This window comes from Vanellus vanellus (genome assembly GCF_965231255.1).
Source record: "Vanellus vanellus genome assembly, chromosome: 1".
NCBI lineage: Eukaryota > Metazoa > Chordata > Aves > Charadriiformes > Charadriidae > Vanellus > Vanellus vanellus.
This window is the reverse complement of record NC_138905.1, coordinates 58,796,231-58,812,086: the sequence shown is the minus strand read 5'-3', so window position 1 is coordinate 58,812,086 and position 15,856 is coordinate 58,796,231. Positions and strand designations below refer to the sequence as shown.

Below are 15,856 nucleotides of genomic sequence, written 5' to 3'. Positions count from 1 at the left end.
TGTAAGCAGTGAGAGAGACCGGGACCTAGAGGAGGTATTTTAGTCACTGGCACATGCTAAAGCCTGTTTTCTTGTCTCTCTGTTACCCATGGTTCCTGCGTGGTGTTAGAACAAGAATGTCAGCACATGCTTTAACTGCAGCTGGATTTTGGTGTGTTAATGCATGCCATATAATTTCTCTTTCAGTTGCAATTGATTTATAAATAAAAAAATGCGTTCTCTATCCACTGACACTTAAATCTCAATCTGGAATTTTAGAGTCAAATGAGGTTTGTTTGTGCTTTATGCTCATTAATAAAAATTTTGTGAGCTAATTTGTGTCTGCAATGAACCTTCATAATATTTGATGATATTTTGTTGAGGCATAACTTGTTGCAAATATTGTGGAATGCCACAGTTTTTAATTCCATAACAATATTAACTCGGTTTCCGACAGAATATTGTTAATGTTTAGATACTATAGCACAGAGGATTTGATAAAACTATGTGTGTGTCACCAGAAAGGAGAATATGAACTGTATTTCCAATCTTTGAAAATATTCAGAAACTAGGGAAAAGTGTCCTTACTTACCTCCAAAAAATGCAAAATCCGAGAAGGCAAAAGAAGCAAACAAGCAAGTTTTGCTTTGTGAAGTGAACAAAGAGTGGAAGCAATCATAGGACATTAGGCAGTGATTAGCTCAGGACTGGTGGATAGACTGTAAATATAAATCCAAGCTCAGCTTCTGCAAAGTGAACAGGTGTTATGGCCTCCAGTCCATTGATTCCCAAAATAAGACATGTGGAAAATTGCTGATCCATGAAACTCCATTAAAAGCTTGGCAGGACTCTTAAAGCATAAACAATTATTAATTTGTTGTTTAAGAGTTTGATAATGGTAAATGGTGATCTGAGAAATTTTAAGAGTTGGAGATGGTCCGTTGGTACAAACCCTTTTTATTAAATGCTAATGTCATTTGTCAGGAAATTACGGTTTGTTTATGATTTGAGGATTTGGCTCTTCTTCCTTTTGAGTTGTAGCTGAGACTGAGCTGTATTTCTTTCCTAGCAATATATAATACCAATTTGAACAAGTTGTGGGGTTTTTTATATGTGTAAACATAATTTATGTATCTTAATTCATCCAATTGTGTCTCATTATAAACCATTAGCTGTGAATCTAAGGAAAGGATGTGTACTGATTATTTAAAATTTTGTCTTCAACCTGATGTCTGGAGTTGTTTTTTTTTCATAACTTTTACTGTATTACAACAGGGGAGAAAATTATGGAAGACTTACAATTCAGGACAAAGAAGAAGATGTAAGATGCCAATTAAGAAATGTAAGGTAAATGTTTCTTGGAGAAACTTAATTTTGCTCCTTTGCTTATGCATGTGAAAATTAAAACACCTTTCTTCATGAAATGGTACATTGCAGCGTAATGTGGATATTTTTGTATTTGTCAAGTGTACTATAATCCACACTCTGCTGAAAACCTGATTAAATTTTGTAGTAAATTCTGCTTTCTTTAGTCTTTACAGTAGTTTCTGTGAAAGTCTTAAAGACTTAAAGACATTAAAATGAGTGATAAGAAAATGAATAATAGATTGCGTGTATAATGTTTTATCTTATATTTTATTGTAACTTAAAATTTTGCATGCTTACTGCATCTCAAGCCATGACTAGATAACTTCACCTATCAGGAAAATTCTGAAAATTTTTGTTAATTGGAAATGGAGCAATTCAAGATTTGGTGAAGGCTTTGAAGGAATTTGAGTGGGAAAAGTAAGAATCTAAGATAAACACTGAAGAGCCAGCAGTGAAAAAAAAGCAATAGCTTGATGATAATTGATAAAACAGAGATTTTTGGTTTGGGCAGATTTTTTTTTTTTTATATTACACGTGTTTGATTTTTTTTTTTTAAAATATTGACACTTGAACTTTGATTTTAAGTTACAGTTAGGAAAAAAAGTGGTTCAAAAATGGTTTCATGAGAATTCTGATTATATGGCTTCTGACTATTCCAGTTGCATATTTAATAAACTGACCAAATGCATGTTTAGAATATCGGGTACTGTCACCATGAAAAGTAAAGATGGTATTTTGAAGGTCTCTCTACCCATTAAAGCATCATCCATATCGTAACTTTTTCAGTTTGAAAGTAAAAGGATATTTCTTTTCATCTTATCCATTACTATATAGCTGAAAAATTTCAGGCCAAGTTAGGCACTCAGCGTTACTTGTTCAGGAGTGATTGAGGGAATAATGTGAAGAAAGACTGATACAGGAATCATTTAGGTCTTCAGACTTTTATGCCAGCAAAATATTCCCCTTAATGTTGCTGTAACTTGCTTTATTTCACATAACGTACTATAAATATTTTTTAGACTCATTATTGGCTATGTTCTATTGTGCTGTTTTTTGTCAAAGCCCTGGATAAAATTTCAGCTTGCATGCCATCAGGTGAAGCTTTAAAATATAAATCCTTGAAGGTTCAAAGAATAGAGACTGTAAAGGGCTTTGTTTATACAGTGATTTTTATGCCGATTCTCTAATTCCATGGATCTTCACTCATGATACTTCAATAGCTGGGTTCTTAATATTTTTTCTGTAGCCCTGTATACTCTTGTAATTACGCTTTATCGCCACTTGAGGTCAGCAGCTGCCGAGAAAAAGTAAATGACGCGTCTTGCTTCACTGCAATCCATTTTCATTTGCTTTATTTAGAATACTTAAAAATCAATACATTCTTCAGATCCGTATATACATTGTGCAAAAGCAGAGGATTTCTTTTGAACGCACAGCAGCTTCAGCAAAAAGTCTTCCTTGCAAGTTACTACAGAGTGAAAATCTAGAATGGCTTTAGGGGCTGTTTATCAGCTTCCCGAGTAAAATTGAGTAATCACTGTGGCAGACAATGGTATTCTGTACAAAGTGATGGTGACAGGGTTTCAGCCTTATCTTTTTGTTTATACTAGTTATAATAAATCTGAATGGAATAAGGTATTATTGCTACAGAGAATAGTTTGGAATCCAGAAATGGCAAATATCCTTCCTTTTCATTGCAGTAGTAATCAATGTTCCATTAAGATGTGGGGAAGATGTTGCCTAAAAGTGATTTCTCCCCCTCCTCCCCCCTTTAATCTTTGCTTTAAAAAAAAAAAAAAAACAAACGATAAAAAGCATGACCTTGGTGCCAAAGTTACTGAACAGGATTTGGGAAACAAGTGTTTAGCTCTTGGTTCTGTCATAGGCTTACTGTTGGCTAGTCATTTCCTTAGCTTGAGTCTCAGTTTCCTATATGTAACTCAAAGAAAGATAGTAACTTCTCTGGTAAAGTTTTAGAAGAAATTTTTTGATGGGATTTTTTGATACACTAAATTAACAGTGGGAGTGTCAACAGTAGCATCACACCTGAATCTTGGTGTCCCCTTTCCTGAAATTCATACTGTTGTTTCATGTGGGTATTCTGTTCTTCCTGTCCTAGATAGTTGTGTAACATTGCTGGTAAACATATCCTGTTTTTCAGAAGTGACTGCTTTTTAATAGTTTACGAAGCTATCCCCATGCATGATTGGCACCAACTGATATTCCTGTCAAACCTTTTATCCAAAAATCCCCCTGCACCAGGCAAATTTATCAAATAATACAGACAAGTATCAATTTACTGATCACCAAAATGCATCAGGGGAGATGTAGGTTAAATATTAGGAAATACTTTTTAGCTATAACACTGATTAAGTCAAAAGAACAAACTGCCAAATGAAGTTGGGTAATTGCCATCACTAGAGATTTTCCAAGCTATGACTATGCATCCATTTAGCAGGGATGGCTTAAAAATAATGCAGTCAGTTTTGCCACAGTTCAGAACTTGGACTGAATGACTCATTCTATGAATGTTTTATCGCAAATAATTTTTTAAATTTCTTCCCACTTTACCCTAGCAAAGGATAAAGCAGCAGGGATGTCAGCAAAAAAGAGTAAAATTTTCTCTCAGCGTGTGCCAAGCCTACGTAACATAAGAAACAAGTTATAGTGAGAGAGAATAAAGCCCAGATTGATGTGACCTTTATTATTTTAACAGTGTCTTTCAGCACAATTACAGAGTTGCGGGACTGCAGAGAACAGAGCTGGAGTATAAAATAACATAAATAAATAGAACAGGAGCCAAAGCAGTCAGCAGGAGGTGGTTGGAATTGGGCAGTGAAGGATGGGTGAAAGGTTTGCATTGGTCAAAGCCTTTATGATTCAGCCACCAGAGTTGCAAATTCTGGAAAAGGGAAAAATTAAAAAAAAAAAAATTAAAAAAAGAAAATGTCAAGAAGGAGGGAGCATATTACAACGATTACAGAGTCACTGGTGTAGCAGAAACATCACAATAACAGAAGAACAAAGAAATCCAAGTTAATTAAGGGGAAAGTATGACTTGGGAAATCTTACAGTGAAATGAAAGGATTATTTGAGGGTAAGGGAGATATGTTATACATGCCAGACTGTCAAGTCTGTCCACTGCTATTAATCTGAAGAACTTGATTAGTTCCCTGTTATTCCTTTGTAAATCTCAATGGGATGAAGGCAAGAATGAGAAATTTAATTTTGCAGTGAGATATATTTCCTTTGTATCAGAGTTTGGCAAAGAGACTTATTAATGACTCTTTCAGAGTATTTGTGTCCCTATATTATAAATATATTCCATTTAAACTCAATTGTGTAATGGCAAATTGACTGAAAATGACAGATTACAAAACCAGAAGGCTGACACAAACCTACATAGTTGGTGATAAGGAGAAAAATTCCTGTGATGTAAGAGGGCCAAGATTTTACCCAGTGGTGTTTATTAGTGTTAACATCCATAATATTTACATACATTTATCTATCTGCAGTTTGGGGTTATTTTATGCTTTGGTGTATATATAATGCCTTTCAGCAGGGTGATAAAGCATGGAAAAGTCATGTTTGTATCCCAGTGAATAGCTGCCTGGCATACTACACTCTGAATACTGTATTACCCAAGGAGGTTATAATTGCTAACTCCATCTAACCTTGGAATAGTTACACTTGGGAATACCTTGCACAGTTGTGTGTGCCTTGGAGCGTTAAAAATGATAGACTGGAGGGAATCCCAAGAAGGGCAACAAAGATGATAAAGGGATTAGAGGGTATACAGAGAGAGCGGTTTATAGGTTTAACATAATCAGCTGAGAGGAAAATGACAAATAGGGGAGGCAGTCATCTGTAAAGGCTGAGGGGAAAATTATTGAAGTTTGCCATAATGAAGAGTAATGTCTTGCAACTAAAAAAAGATAGAAGATGAAAATTAGGCATTTTAAAGAACATTCTAATGTTCAGTTGAAAAATGCTGAACTCTTAACAAGTGAGATCTTTACTGACTGGTGTGTACAAACAGATAGCACTTTTGATGACGTGTCCAAAAAAACCATGTTGCCAAACACTGACAAACCAGACTGAGAAATAAAAGTGTCAGAGGGTTTAAATTAAATCTAAATGTATCCATCATTTTGAAAGATGTAAATCCAAATTAGGATTAGTTATGCAGATTACTTAACACAAAATGTGTATAAATCCTGTACATGGTGGGTACCTAGACTGAAAGTATTGCAAACTGAATTTAAGAGATAGCATAAAGTACTTGTGATAAAAACCCAGACTGTTCTGGACAAAAACTGAAAAAAGCTATGATTATTAAATCGCTGTGTGAACAAATCCTGCAGAGAGAAACATGAACTGCAATGGATGAAACCTTTCCAAAATGGAAAACTAACTATACATATTCTATTAGAACAAATCATCATACTTGCTACAGCTAAATGTAATCCTTTCTATAATAATTTATGTCTATGGAATATACTTAGAAAAGGTTATTCAGACTTGCAGCCAAATATTTTCTATAATGCATTATGATAGTGATATTATCACTTAGTGGCAATATATTTCATGGGTACTTTCTGATAGCCAGCAAACCATAAAATACTCTGTTGTGAATAATTGTTATGTGTTTTATACTTTTTTTCCAGGATTTTCAATGTATTTTAAATACTTCAAAGATGTTCCAGGTGAATACCCTTGTAAACTGGTTCACTATTTATTTTCCTATGACAGTTAGCAAAACCGCAGGTGGCTTGTGGAGGTACTGTTACAAAGTGTATTCATATATGCAAAACTTCTGTGATAAGGCACAGTATATTACCCCCTGCCTGTTGGTCATTCTTGTAAATGTTTATTGCCTCTGACTGGCCTGTTAACGAGAGAATCCTTGTGATTGACTACATCCTCTTTTCCAGTCGTAGTTCTCCTTACAAACAAAGTTATATCTGTCTTTGCACAAATTAAAAGGATTTAGACTATTTTGTCATGTAAAACAATTTACTAGCTGTCTTGTGTCAAAGCTCTGACTTAAAAGGAGAGGATTGTTTCACTGTGTTCAGTATAGTTTAGTAGTTTATAGCAGTCTAATGCATACCCTGTAGTATTTTACTGAAATGACAGATATAATTACAGAGGACATGTTGAGACTAATGATTTCTCTCATCAGATTGTGTTTTTTACATTATCCATACAATAGCAAATCTGTTTAGGAAACTTCATAAGTAATGACTTACACTAATTTATTTTAGAAGATACAAGAGCACAAAGAGGGATAAGAAAAAAAGGACTTCCAAAAGAATTTTCTTTTTTGTCTTGACTTTTACTGGTGGCAAGGTCATGACTTATCAGCTGTAATTTTGAATGCTTGATGTCTCATTTTTACAATGTTTAAAGAAAATAAGTGAAATATTTCAAAATACCTGCAGAAGCTGAGCTGTATCAAGGAAAATATTTTGATTTACTGGGATAAGAATTTGGATTTGTTCTGTCTACAGTGCATGAACTTTAAATTCTCTATGTACTTTCTCAAGTCTATTAATATCAAGAAACTGAAGGTCACGATGTGCATGTCCAGTGCTAATACACAAAATGGAGTAAAAAAACTTTATGAGCAGAAATCTTCATTTTTCTATTCTCCTCTTTCTTATAAATGTTCTCCTGAAGCTGACAGAGTGGTTCCCAATCCAATCTGGAAGCTAATGTTTGTAGTTTTATTAGGTAACCTGGCCTTGGCCTGCAATTTTTTCCAATTCGTCATCTTCTGTTCACATCAGCGGAAGATGGAGGGAGCTCAACATCACACAGAAGATGATCATGTCTTGCATGAACAGGCTGAAAATTTTCAGCTGTTTGAAACTGGCAGGTCAGCCACAAATTACAAATCTTGATCAGTCAAGAAGTAAGCTAGCGGAACTATTTTTGAGCTAAACAGTCTTGCAGGAATGATAAAAGGTTTAAAGCAGGAGACCTAAGAGAAAATCTGTAATGTGAGGTCTCTAACTGGAAGAAGGCTGATTAGGTTGGGACTAACGTTTGTGATTATATGTCTGAGAAAGATGGCTCTGTGGTGTTAAAAATCCGTGAAGATCAGTTCTTACAACTGCTATGGACTCCTGAGGGACAGCATTCAAGGACTGTATAGCGAATTAACATTAACCCCTGTGAAAGGCTGCATATTTCTGATCATTTAGTGATGTACGAAGCTGATGTTTGAAACAAGGGGTAAAAGTGAGGCCTGACAATTCAATTATAGGGAAACAAACAAATGGTTTGCAACAGAAATATAGGATTGCAATACTGAATATGAATGTGATGTACATTCATGACTTCACATTTTATTTACATAGGTAGTTGTAGTCTGGAATTGGATTTATAAACCAAAGGAAAAGCTGGAAAGTATCTGTCATCTTCATCCTTTGGTCATAGTCCCAGCTGTTAACTTAGCATGTATTTCGAGCCTTTCCAGTGTAACAGTTTGCTGTTGGAGTCATATTTAAGAAATGGAAAAGAAACAGATAATGTTATATACTAGGGGTATGACCAGAAGAAGCAGAAGAAAAAGGCACTTCATTCTCTTCTCATCATCGTGTATAAGTTCAGAGTAATTCCAGTTCAAAGTTAAGGATGGGTAAAAGTTACAGAAGAAAGAGATAAGAAGCAGTGTTTCGTATTGCTTTGTTACAATGTACTGGCTTTCGGGCATTGTTTCAACTTTAAAAAGAAGTTATGGTCAATCTTAAATAAATCAATCTTAAATAAAAAAGTTAATGCTATATCCTCTTGTATAAGCCAAAATCATTCTGCAATATGGTTCTCTTATTCCAGTTGGTACTGCTTTTGTTTTGCATTTGCTTTTGTACTGCATTTCCAGGAATAACTGAAAATGTATCTGATGTGAGGTTGGTGGATCAGCTGTAAGCTTACTTACCTGAATCAAGTTTTCTTCTGAAAATCTTGCCCACTGACTTTTAGTACCACTGCCACTAATTTTAATGGGAATAAGGAGGACCAGTATAATAAAGCATATTGAATGTCAAATAATGACACACTCCTTGGGTTCAGTAGCGCTGCTGAAGTTCAGCAGGAACTTCCCCTAGATGCTTCACAATTACTCCTCTGCAACTGTAATATAGTAATGATTTAAGAAAGTCAAAGGCTTTAGTCTAGAAACAGGATCATAGTCACTGAGACACCAGTGTGCTATGGACAAGTAGTTTTGCTAATATATCAGCTGACTAATATGTCAGTGGGTGATTTTGTATGTCATTTTTTCAGCTTCTAAACTGGGATACTATGTTAGCCAACCTTATTTTGCTTTTTATTCCTTTTTTAATGGTTTTTTAGTTGGAGACAACATATTTTATAAATCCCAGAGGTCAGGTAACACAGAGAGATGGGAAGTTTTTTAGATTTTTTTTTTTTTTAGATTTCAGCCTATCATATGGCTTGTCAATATGGTGACAACTTAGCAATTGCCTGCTGTCTAGATGATTTAGTACGCTGACCACAAACCTCTGCTACTATCTCCTCCAATGAGGAAAGATTTAATTCAGAGATGCATTTCATCATGTCTGTTCCAATGTAGTTCAGGGATACAGAAGAAAGAGGAGAAAGGAGAAATGTTGGATGTGGGTTAATTTGATTCATTGCAAGGGGGAATAGAAAACAGCGGTAATTTTTTAAGCAATGCTGTGAGAGGAAGAGTTGTTCTTTTCTTGTAATTCTCATGTTTAGTAAAAGGGAGTGACAAGCTTTCTTAGCTGTGAAGACCCACATAAACACTAGCAAAAGCTGGATAGACAGTTATTGCATAGAAATTCTGTAGCAGACTGACTGTACTTTGAATTCTAAGAGCATTGCTTTCCCAAGTCATGCATTGCTTTCCGATTTACTAATCATCAAGCAGAAATGCTGGTACTGAGCTTTTTTTCTTTCTCTTTTCTAAGTTCTATAGTCAAGCCCGGGTCTTTGAACTGTCATTGTCCTGATCCTCACTCCACTGAAATCAACAGAAAAATTAAACTAATTGAAGTTGGATCTGTACTTAGTCGTGTGCTGTAGTGTGCCTTAACTACATCTCGGTAGTACATTCTCTTGCCCCCTCTAGTGTCAGAACTTGGCTCATGTTTCCCCTAAAGCCTGCAAGCAAGGTATGGTAAATGTAGCAGGACTTGGCCTTTCATTAAATCCAAATTGTGTCCTTCAGAAGGTCACACCCCCCAGTGATTCCTAGATTTCCTCAGTTCTTGTATGTAAGTGTAATATTCGATAGTTACTGTCAAAGTTTACTCCTCTAATCACATACCATCAGCACCAATTTTGCCATCACCGTCCTTATCTCCAGCAGCCAGAAGAGCCTTCGTTTCTTTGTCTGATAGGTCTCTTCCATCTGGGGTAAAACCCTTCAGTACAAACCTAAAGAAGAGGCATGGAAAAAAAGGAAAGTTTTTTTTCCCAGAAAGTTTCACTTTCTATGCATTTGTACCACTGTTTTGACATGTGCGTTGGAATCCAGGGTTGTATCTTCTGTTATTGACCTTCTTTAACTTTCAGAGGGAGTGCTTTACTCTGAAACTGCATTTCACTGAAGAATTATCTGTAGGGTATCGATCATTCATGTGTTTCAGGGCCCTGCCATAAAAGCTACAGCTAGCTACTTCCAACACACCTTAGATCATATAATCGGCAAACAACTGATTATTGCACTCAAATAATAGTCAAGAGATTGAATTGTGTGCTATTATCTAGAGTCTTGTAAAAAAGAAAACAGGAAATTAGACTCTTAAGACGAGGTTATTTGAGAAAGGACATATCTTTACTTACTTTAATTCTTCCTCTTCGATGAAGCCGCTTCGATCTTTATCAAGAATATGGAAAACCTTCTTCACATCCTCTGGGCTCTTCTTTTTCAATCCTACCATCTCGAAAAACTTCTTGTAGTTGAAAGATTCAGCCGCTATAGGAGATGAAAAGTCAGAGAACTGCTTAGAAAAATCATTGAAACATATACCAACGCATACCCGTGGTTTTCTTCTGTACTGCTGCGTGTCCTACCCTGGGAGTCACAGTCGAGCCCAGCCGTGGTAGGAGCTGGATGCACGCATTGTATTCATCCATGCTTCACAGAGACCAAGTGAAATAAACGAAGGGGGAGAGGGGCAGTGTCTCCGTTTTGCAGATGAAGAGCTGAGCTACAGAAGGATGGAGACTTGCCCAAGGTCACACAGGAAGTCTGTGATAGAGTTGGGAGCTGAAGTCTAACCTGCTTGGTCTCGTTTCAGTGCCTTAAACATGTTTTTTTGCGAACTTTTACACTAAAACAGTTGTCTGCGAGCGGACTCTGACCGTTAGATTGCTGTCACTTTTTGACATTTCCACCCCTGGAAAAAAACCCGCTCTTGCTCAACCGCGAAGCCTGGCAGTGACGAGAAGTGTCGCCGAGCACATGGCTGTTTCAATTCTGTTTCGTTTTTCCTGAAGACTTACTAGAAATCAGTGTTGCATTTCGACCGCTAAAGGTATGTGCAATCGTGGTTTGTAAGCTCAGACGCTGCAAGAGAGTGCTGTACTGTGTGCTGCCTGCAAGACCTTGCGAGGCACCATCGCTGGGAAGGGATAAAAAAAAAAAAAAACAAAACCAAAACAAACAAACATAAAAAAAAAAATAAAAAAACAAACCCAGAGCCTTTGAAATCGGAGCTGAGATAAATGAGTTTACCCGCTCCACCTCTCCTGTCCTTTAACTGCACCCGCTTTTGTCCCACCCACGTAGCCTAACGACTGTGGTGTGGATTAGAAATCCAATACAGTGACCTCCAAAACGTGCTGTGGACTTTTTTTTTTTCTTCCCTTCCCGATGTATCCTTATTCCCGCCGCAGCTTTTTCTATTACGTAAAATTAAGGAGGTTCAGTCTTTCGGGATCTGCTTGACTGAGATGTGTCATTAGTCACTAATTGCATCTGCTCCGGGACTTGGAGCAGACCCCAGAACAATGGAAGCTAATGAGAAAAACAGCTGCTAGATGGAGCAAAGCAGTTTGTTGATACCTCCGACTCTCCGGCTGCTGAGTTTTTCGGGCTCAGCGGGTTTTGCGCTTCTGTCTGTGCGGGAAGGTCACCGCACAGAGCAGGACAGAAAGAGACTGCTCTCCTGGGTGGTGCGATCAGCCAGGTAGTTTGGGGGGAAAAATAACCTGTGCATCCCGCAGCACCATTTCTGGCGTTTCCTTGGGAACGTTAACTGCCTGAATAGCGCGAAGAGGATTTGCTGTTAGTTTGGGGGTCGCGATGAATTAGAGAGGTAGGGAGTATCTGAAACACGGAGGAGACCGAGAGGGGAGTGTGGACCGCTGCAGCCATTCGTCCTGCAGAAAGCTTCTGCAGTCGAGCAGTGCGCCCGCTTGCTCTACTCTTGCCTTCTGCTCCGTCCCGAAAAGCAAAGCCCACCCGGGGATTCCGCATCGGAAGTAAGAAAAGAGCGGTTTCTTATCTCTTTGAAACGATAAACGGTAGTTCTGTAATACCTGAAACTGAATTTCAGGGGTGAGTGGGAAGCTGCCGGCATCCACGGTTGACTTCCCTATCCCACATGAAGATATAATCCACCCTGGTTCGCCGAGGGTTTTGTTCCCTTTGAAAGTATCCTCTCGGTAAAAGCAAAGTCTGTCCGCAGTTACTGCTTGCCTTCCTTTAAGATAAGTATTTCCCCTCTGTAATGTGCAGAGCAACTTTGCTGAGGATGCAGCCCTGCACTTGATAAACCTGTCACGCTTTCACTGCACTTCTGAAAACGCATCCTCATTTGATATTTTGTCTTGCTGGATCATAGAATCTTCCCTGAGTTGAAATAAACGCACTGCCATCCTTAGCTGAAGAGACGAAAGAGGGTAAAATAATGAGGGGGGAAAAAAAAAAGTACTCACCTGAAAAGGCTCCCACAGCCTTCTTGATATCCTCAGCGCTGAGCACGTCAGTCATAGCCATCCTGCAACTGTTTGAACAGGGAAGCAAGTGCGAAAAGATTAAAAAGTGCTTTTCTCATCATTTCTGCTCATATGACCAAAGCTGCAGTGCTGTGTGGGGATGGCACACCGGGAAAGGCTGGAGCCGTGCCAGCTATATAGCTCTGCGTGGATAAGTGCCACGGGCTGTCGCTCTCCAGTTCGCAGAGCACCAAGTAGTCCACAGACGCGAGGGTTCGGCTAAAGAGAGGGGACGGGGATGCCTTTTGCGGGGACCGGGGTGGGGGAGGACGCGAGTGGGGGTCGCTCCCTTGGAAGGTTGGAGCCTAAGCCTTACTGAAGCAGCGCCAGAGTCTGTCGTGATACCGGCTGGAGAAAGAGTTGTGCCAAGGTCAAGTTCTCGGGTGCGGTGGAAGAGCTAGTGGTGCAGAGCAGAGCCTTTTCCTTTAGTCAGTCGGGACGAGCTTTACCAGTAATATTCGGTGATGAGTAAGGAACTGCAGCATATGCCAAGCTTCAAGCTGCTCTTGAGGTCGGGAAGCAAATGTAATGTAGCTTTTGAACATTTGCCTTATCGTTCAAACACTTTAAACATCTCCCCCTTCTCCCTTCCCCCTCCCCTTCACACACATATTCCTTTTAGACCTCGTTTCTTGCGGGCCAGTCCATATTAAGCATCATCCTCGCTGAATTAATTATCACATCCCCGCGAATCCTACAGATCCCGTTTGTAATGCACAATATGCTGCAGAATCTTCCGCGATATGATATGGTGAGACGAGATGCGAGGTGACAACACGCTCGTGCGGAGCTCCTGTGCAGTGGTGGGCTTCTCAGGCGGGATCGGGCACTTCCCGACATCGCCGCCCCCCCGCCAGAAAAAAAAAAAAAAAAAAAAAAAAAAAGATTTAGGAATTGTAATGTGTTTTCTAGGGTTGGTTTTGTTTGTTTGTTTGTGTTTTTTTTTTTTCCTCCAAGAAACGGTGCCCATATGGCAAGTAGTCCAGGTCGTTCTCAGAGCTTGGGCGGGAGCCATTAGGCTGAGATAGCCAAGGTTAGGGCCCAGTAGTAGGGCAGATCTCTGCAGGAGCGTTGGCATCTCTGCTTCAGGACAGACGGGGGAGGGCAGAGCGGTGGCAGCGAGGTCCCCACGCTGCCACCAGCGGGTACAGCCCGGTCCCGCTGACGCAGTTGCACCCTTGTCCTGAACGGGACGGTGAGAGGGCGGCCTGGAAAAGGAGGCGGTTGCTGCAAAAACTCGGGTCGTTCCATCCGTAATTCCTCGGCGCTTTTGAAAGTACGAGCCCACATCCTTTTCTCGGCGGCCCAAGTTGAGCTATAATGGGTGAGTCATTAGCATGCCACCGAGCGCAGAAGGACGGAGGAGGAGGTGACATTGGGGTCCCCCTTTTTTTCCCCCCCTTTTCTTTTTTAAATAGCGACTCTTCGCTGTGGGTGGGACTGTCGTTTTTCTCTCGTTGGAACTTTCCCTTCGCCGTTTCCGTGTATTTCCTGAGATACAAGAGTGGCTTGGTTTTCTCCAAGGACAAACAAGGAGACGGATGGGGGGGAGCCGAGTCCCTCTCTCCAGGCTAAACGCATCTTTTCCCTGACGGAGAGGGAGAGGAGCTACGCGCTCGGATGCTGACCCGAGATAAGCTGCGGTCCCGCAGAAGGGCTCCACGCACCTTCCCCGCACGGGTAGTTGTCGCTCAGCTGCCCCCCTTGTTTGGGCGCTGGGAGGTGAAAGTGAAGACAGTGTCCGGGTTACTCGGGTCTCTTGCGAGGTACAGCTTGGAGAACGGAGTTGAAAAAGCCTCGTGTAGCACAGGTTAAAAACCAATCCTTAGTCTGTTTTACTCTTAGGTTAAATGTAGACCCATCAATATACAGCTATTTACAAAAGAAATCGATGCGCATGAGCTTCTGTAATTGGCGTCCCTTCACTTTTCCTTAACTGATGGAAGAGAGGGACCCTGGTCCCTCCTGCTTCCCAGTGCAGACGCCTCCGGCCTGATGCGACATGGCTGTCCGCCTCCCTGCTTTGCTCCGCTCGGCACCGGTGCGGTCTGCAAAGGAGCTGGGCCCCAGGCTCCACGGTTTCTTTCCTTTCTTACGAACCTTTCGCAAACCCGTTGCTGAGTTTTCCTCGTCCTTGGAGCCACAGAGCCTCCTTTTAGGAGTCCCCACAAACGGCAACGCTCCCGACCATCCGCCAGTGAAGATGCTCTCCTGGCGGGTGACTCGTGTTTCGGTGTCAGCCCGGCTCTGCTGACAAGGCAGAGCACATTTTGGAGGGCTGCCCTCGGAGGTAACTCAAGCCGGTAGCTGGCAGAGGCGATGAGCAGCGCTGCCCGCCGTGCTTGGCACACGCCGAGCAGCTTAACTAGCCCCATGCCAAGCAAAACCAGCTCGGAGGCGCGATCGCAACCCGGCGTCGGAGCCCGCATTCCTCTCCCGTGTCCCGGGGACGGCAGCCCAGCAGCTCCCGCCGCATCCCCAACGATGCGCGAAGCTTTTCCCCGTCATCGGATCCGTCAGGCCGCTACGGCCTAATCATGCTGTGACGGCGAAAAGTGAGAGGTGCCAGAAAAACGAGGCTTCAGATCAGGTGGAGCCGTTTGTAGAGAGTAAATAACGTCGTCGTCGTCCCCCCCACCCCCCCACCCCCCCCAGTTTCCCGTCCCCTGCTCAGGAGTCGAGAGGCCGGTACCGTCCATGGCCAGAAAAGTGAAAGCAGCGACATACAGGTTTACAAAGCCGACAGGTGGGGAACTAACATGGTGGTTGAGGCCCGTCCCTAATCTCAGCGGTGCATCCTTTTAAAGACAGCTACCAAACTTCTAGAAGCTTTCAGCCGCCGAGCTTTAGTCAAAACTGTTATGTTATCCTAATATAAAAGGCGTTTCACGAATCGGCAGTTTCACACTCGACCCTTCACCTTTTTTCTCATCATCCCTGCGAGATGAATGACGCATTTTTCTTTATTTCTGAGATTTTGCCAATTTTCCTGCCCGAACTATTTGCAAAATCCACACCGTGGATTTCCAAGTTTTCTGCACAGAAGCTTTCGTGTAGATCAACTCCCCCTTCCACCGGCGCCAGAATGATGATATCCTTACTAAGAAAAAGATCAACTAATTTCAGTAGAAATCAAACCACCCTTCTGAAAAGCAAACGATTCAAGGAGAATTTCATGAACATCAAGAAGCCCCCACGCCAAAAGCTGAAGCAGAAAGCCGGGAGTCCTTTGCAAAAAGGGCGACACATTTCCTTTGTCTTCCTAATGACCGCACCAAGGAGAGCAACTTCATCCCGTCGCTTACAATCGTCTGTGCATAAAGAGAGATTTCAGTTCTGCGACGTGTTTTGGAGGTGTGGAGGGGTTGCCTTTGGTTCACGACTGAGCATTTCAGTAAATTCGGTTCACCGAGTCCTTCCTCGCGTGCTCCTTCACTTTCTCCCCTTCCCTTCCTTGTTTCGTTATTTCCATTTTCTCACTTTCTCCCCTCCTTTTCTCCTCATTCCC

The 15,856-nt window shown here is 40.9% G+C and overlaps 1 protein-coding gene across 1 annotated transcript; it reads right to left on the bottom strand.

The window, feature by feature from the left end:
* Positions 1-4,031: 4,031 nt before the first annotated feature.
* PVALB (parvalbumin) lies at positions 4,032-12,420 on the bottom strand (the record flags this gene model as incomplete). Its single annotated transcript, XM_082484798.1, is given in 5 exon segments — positions 4,032-4,249; positions 9,671-9,780; positions 10,189-10,321; positions 12,289-12,390; positions 12,393-12,420. Coding segments are annotated over 5 exon segments (402 nt in total). The 3' UTR covers positions 4,032-4,220.
* Between the last annotated feature and the right edge of the window lie 3,436 nt (positions 12,421-15,856).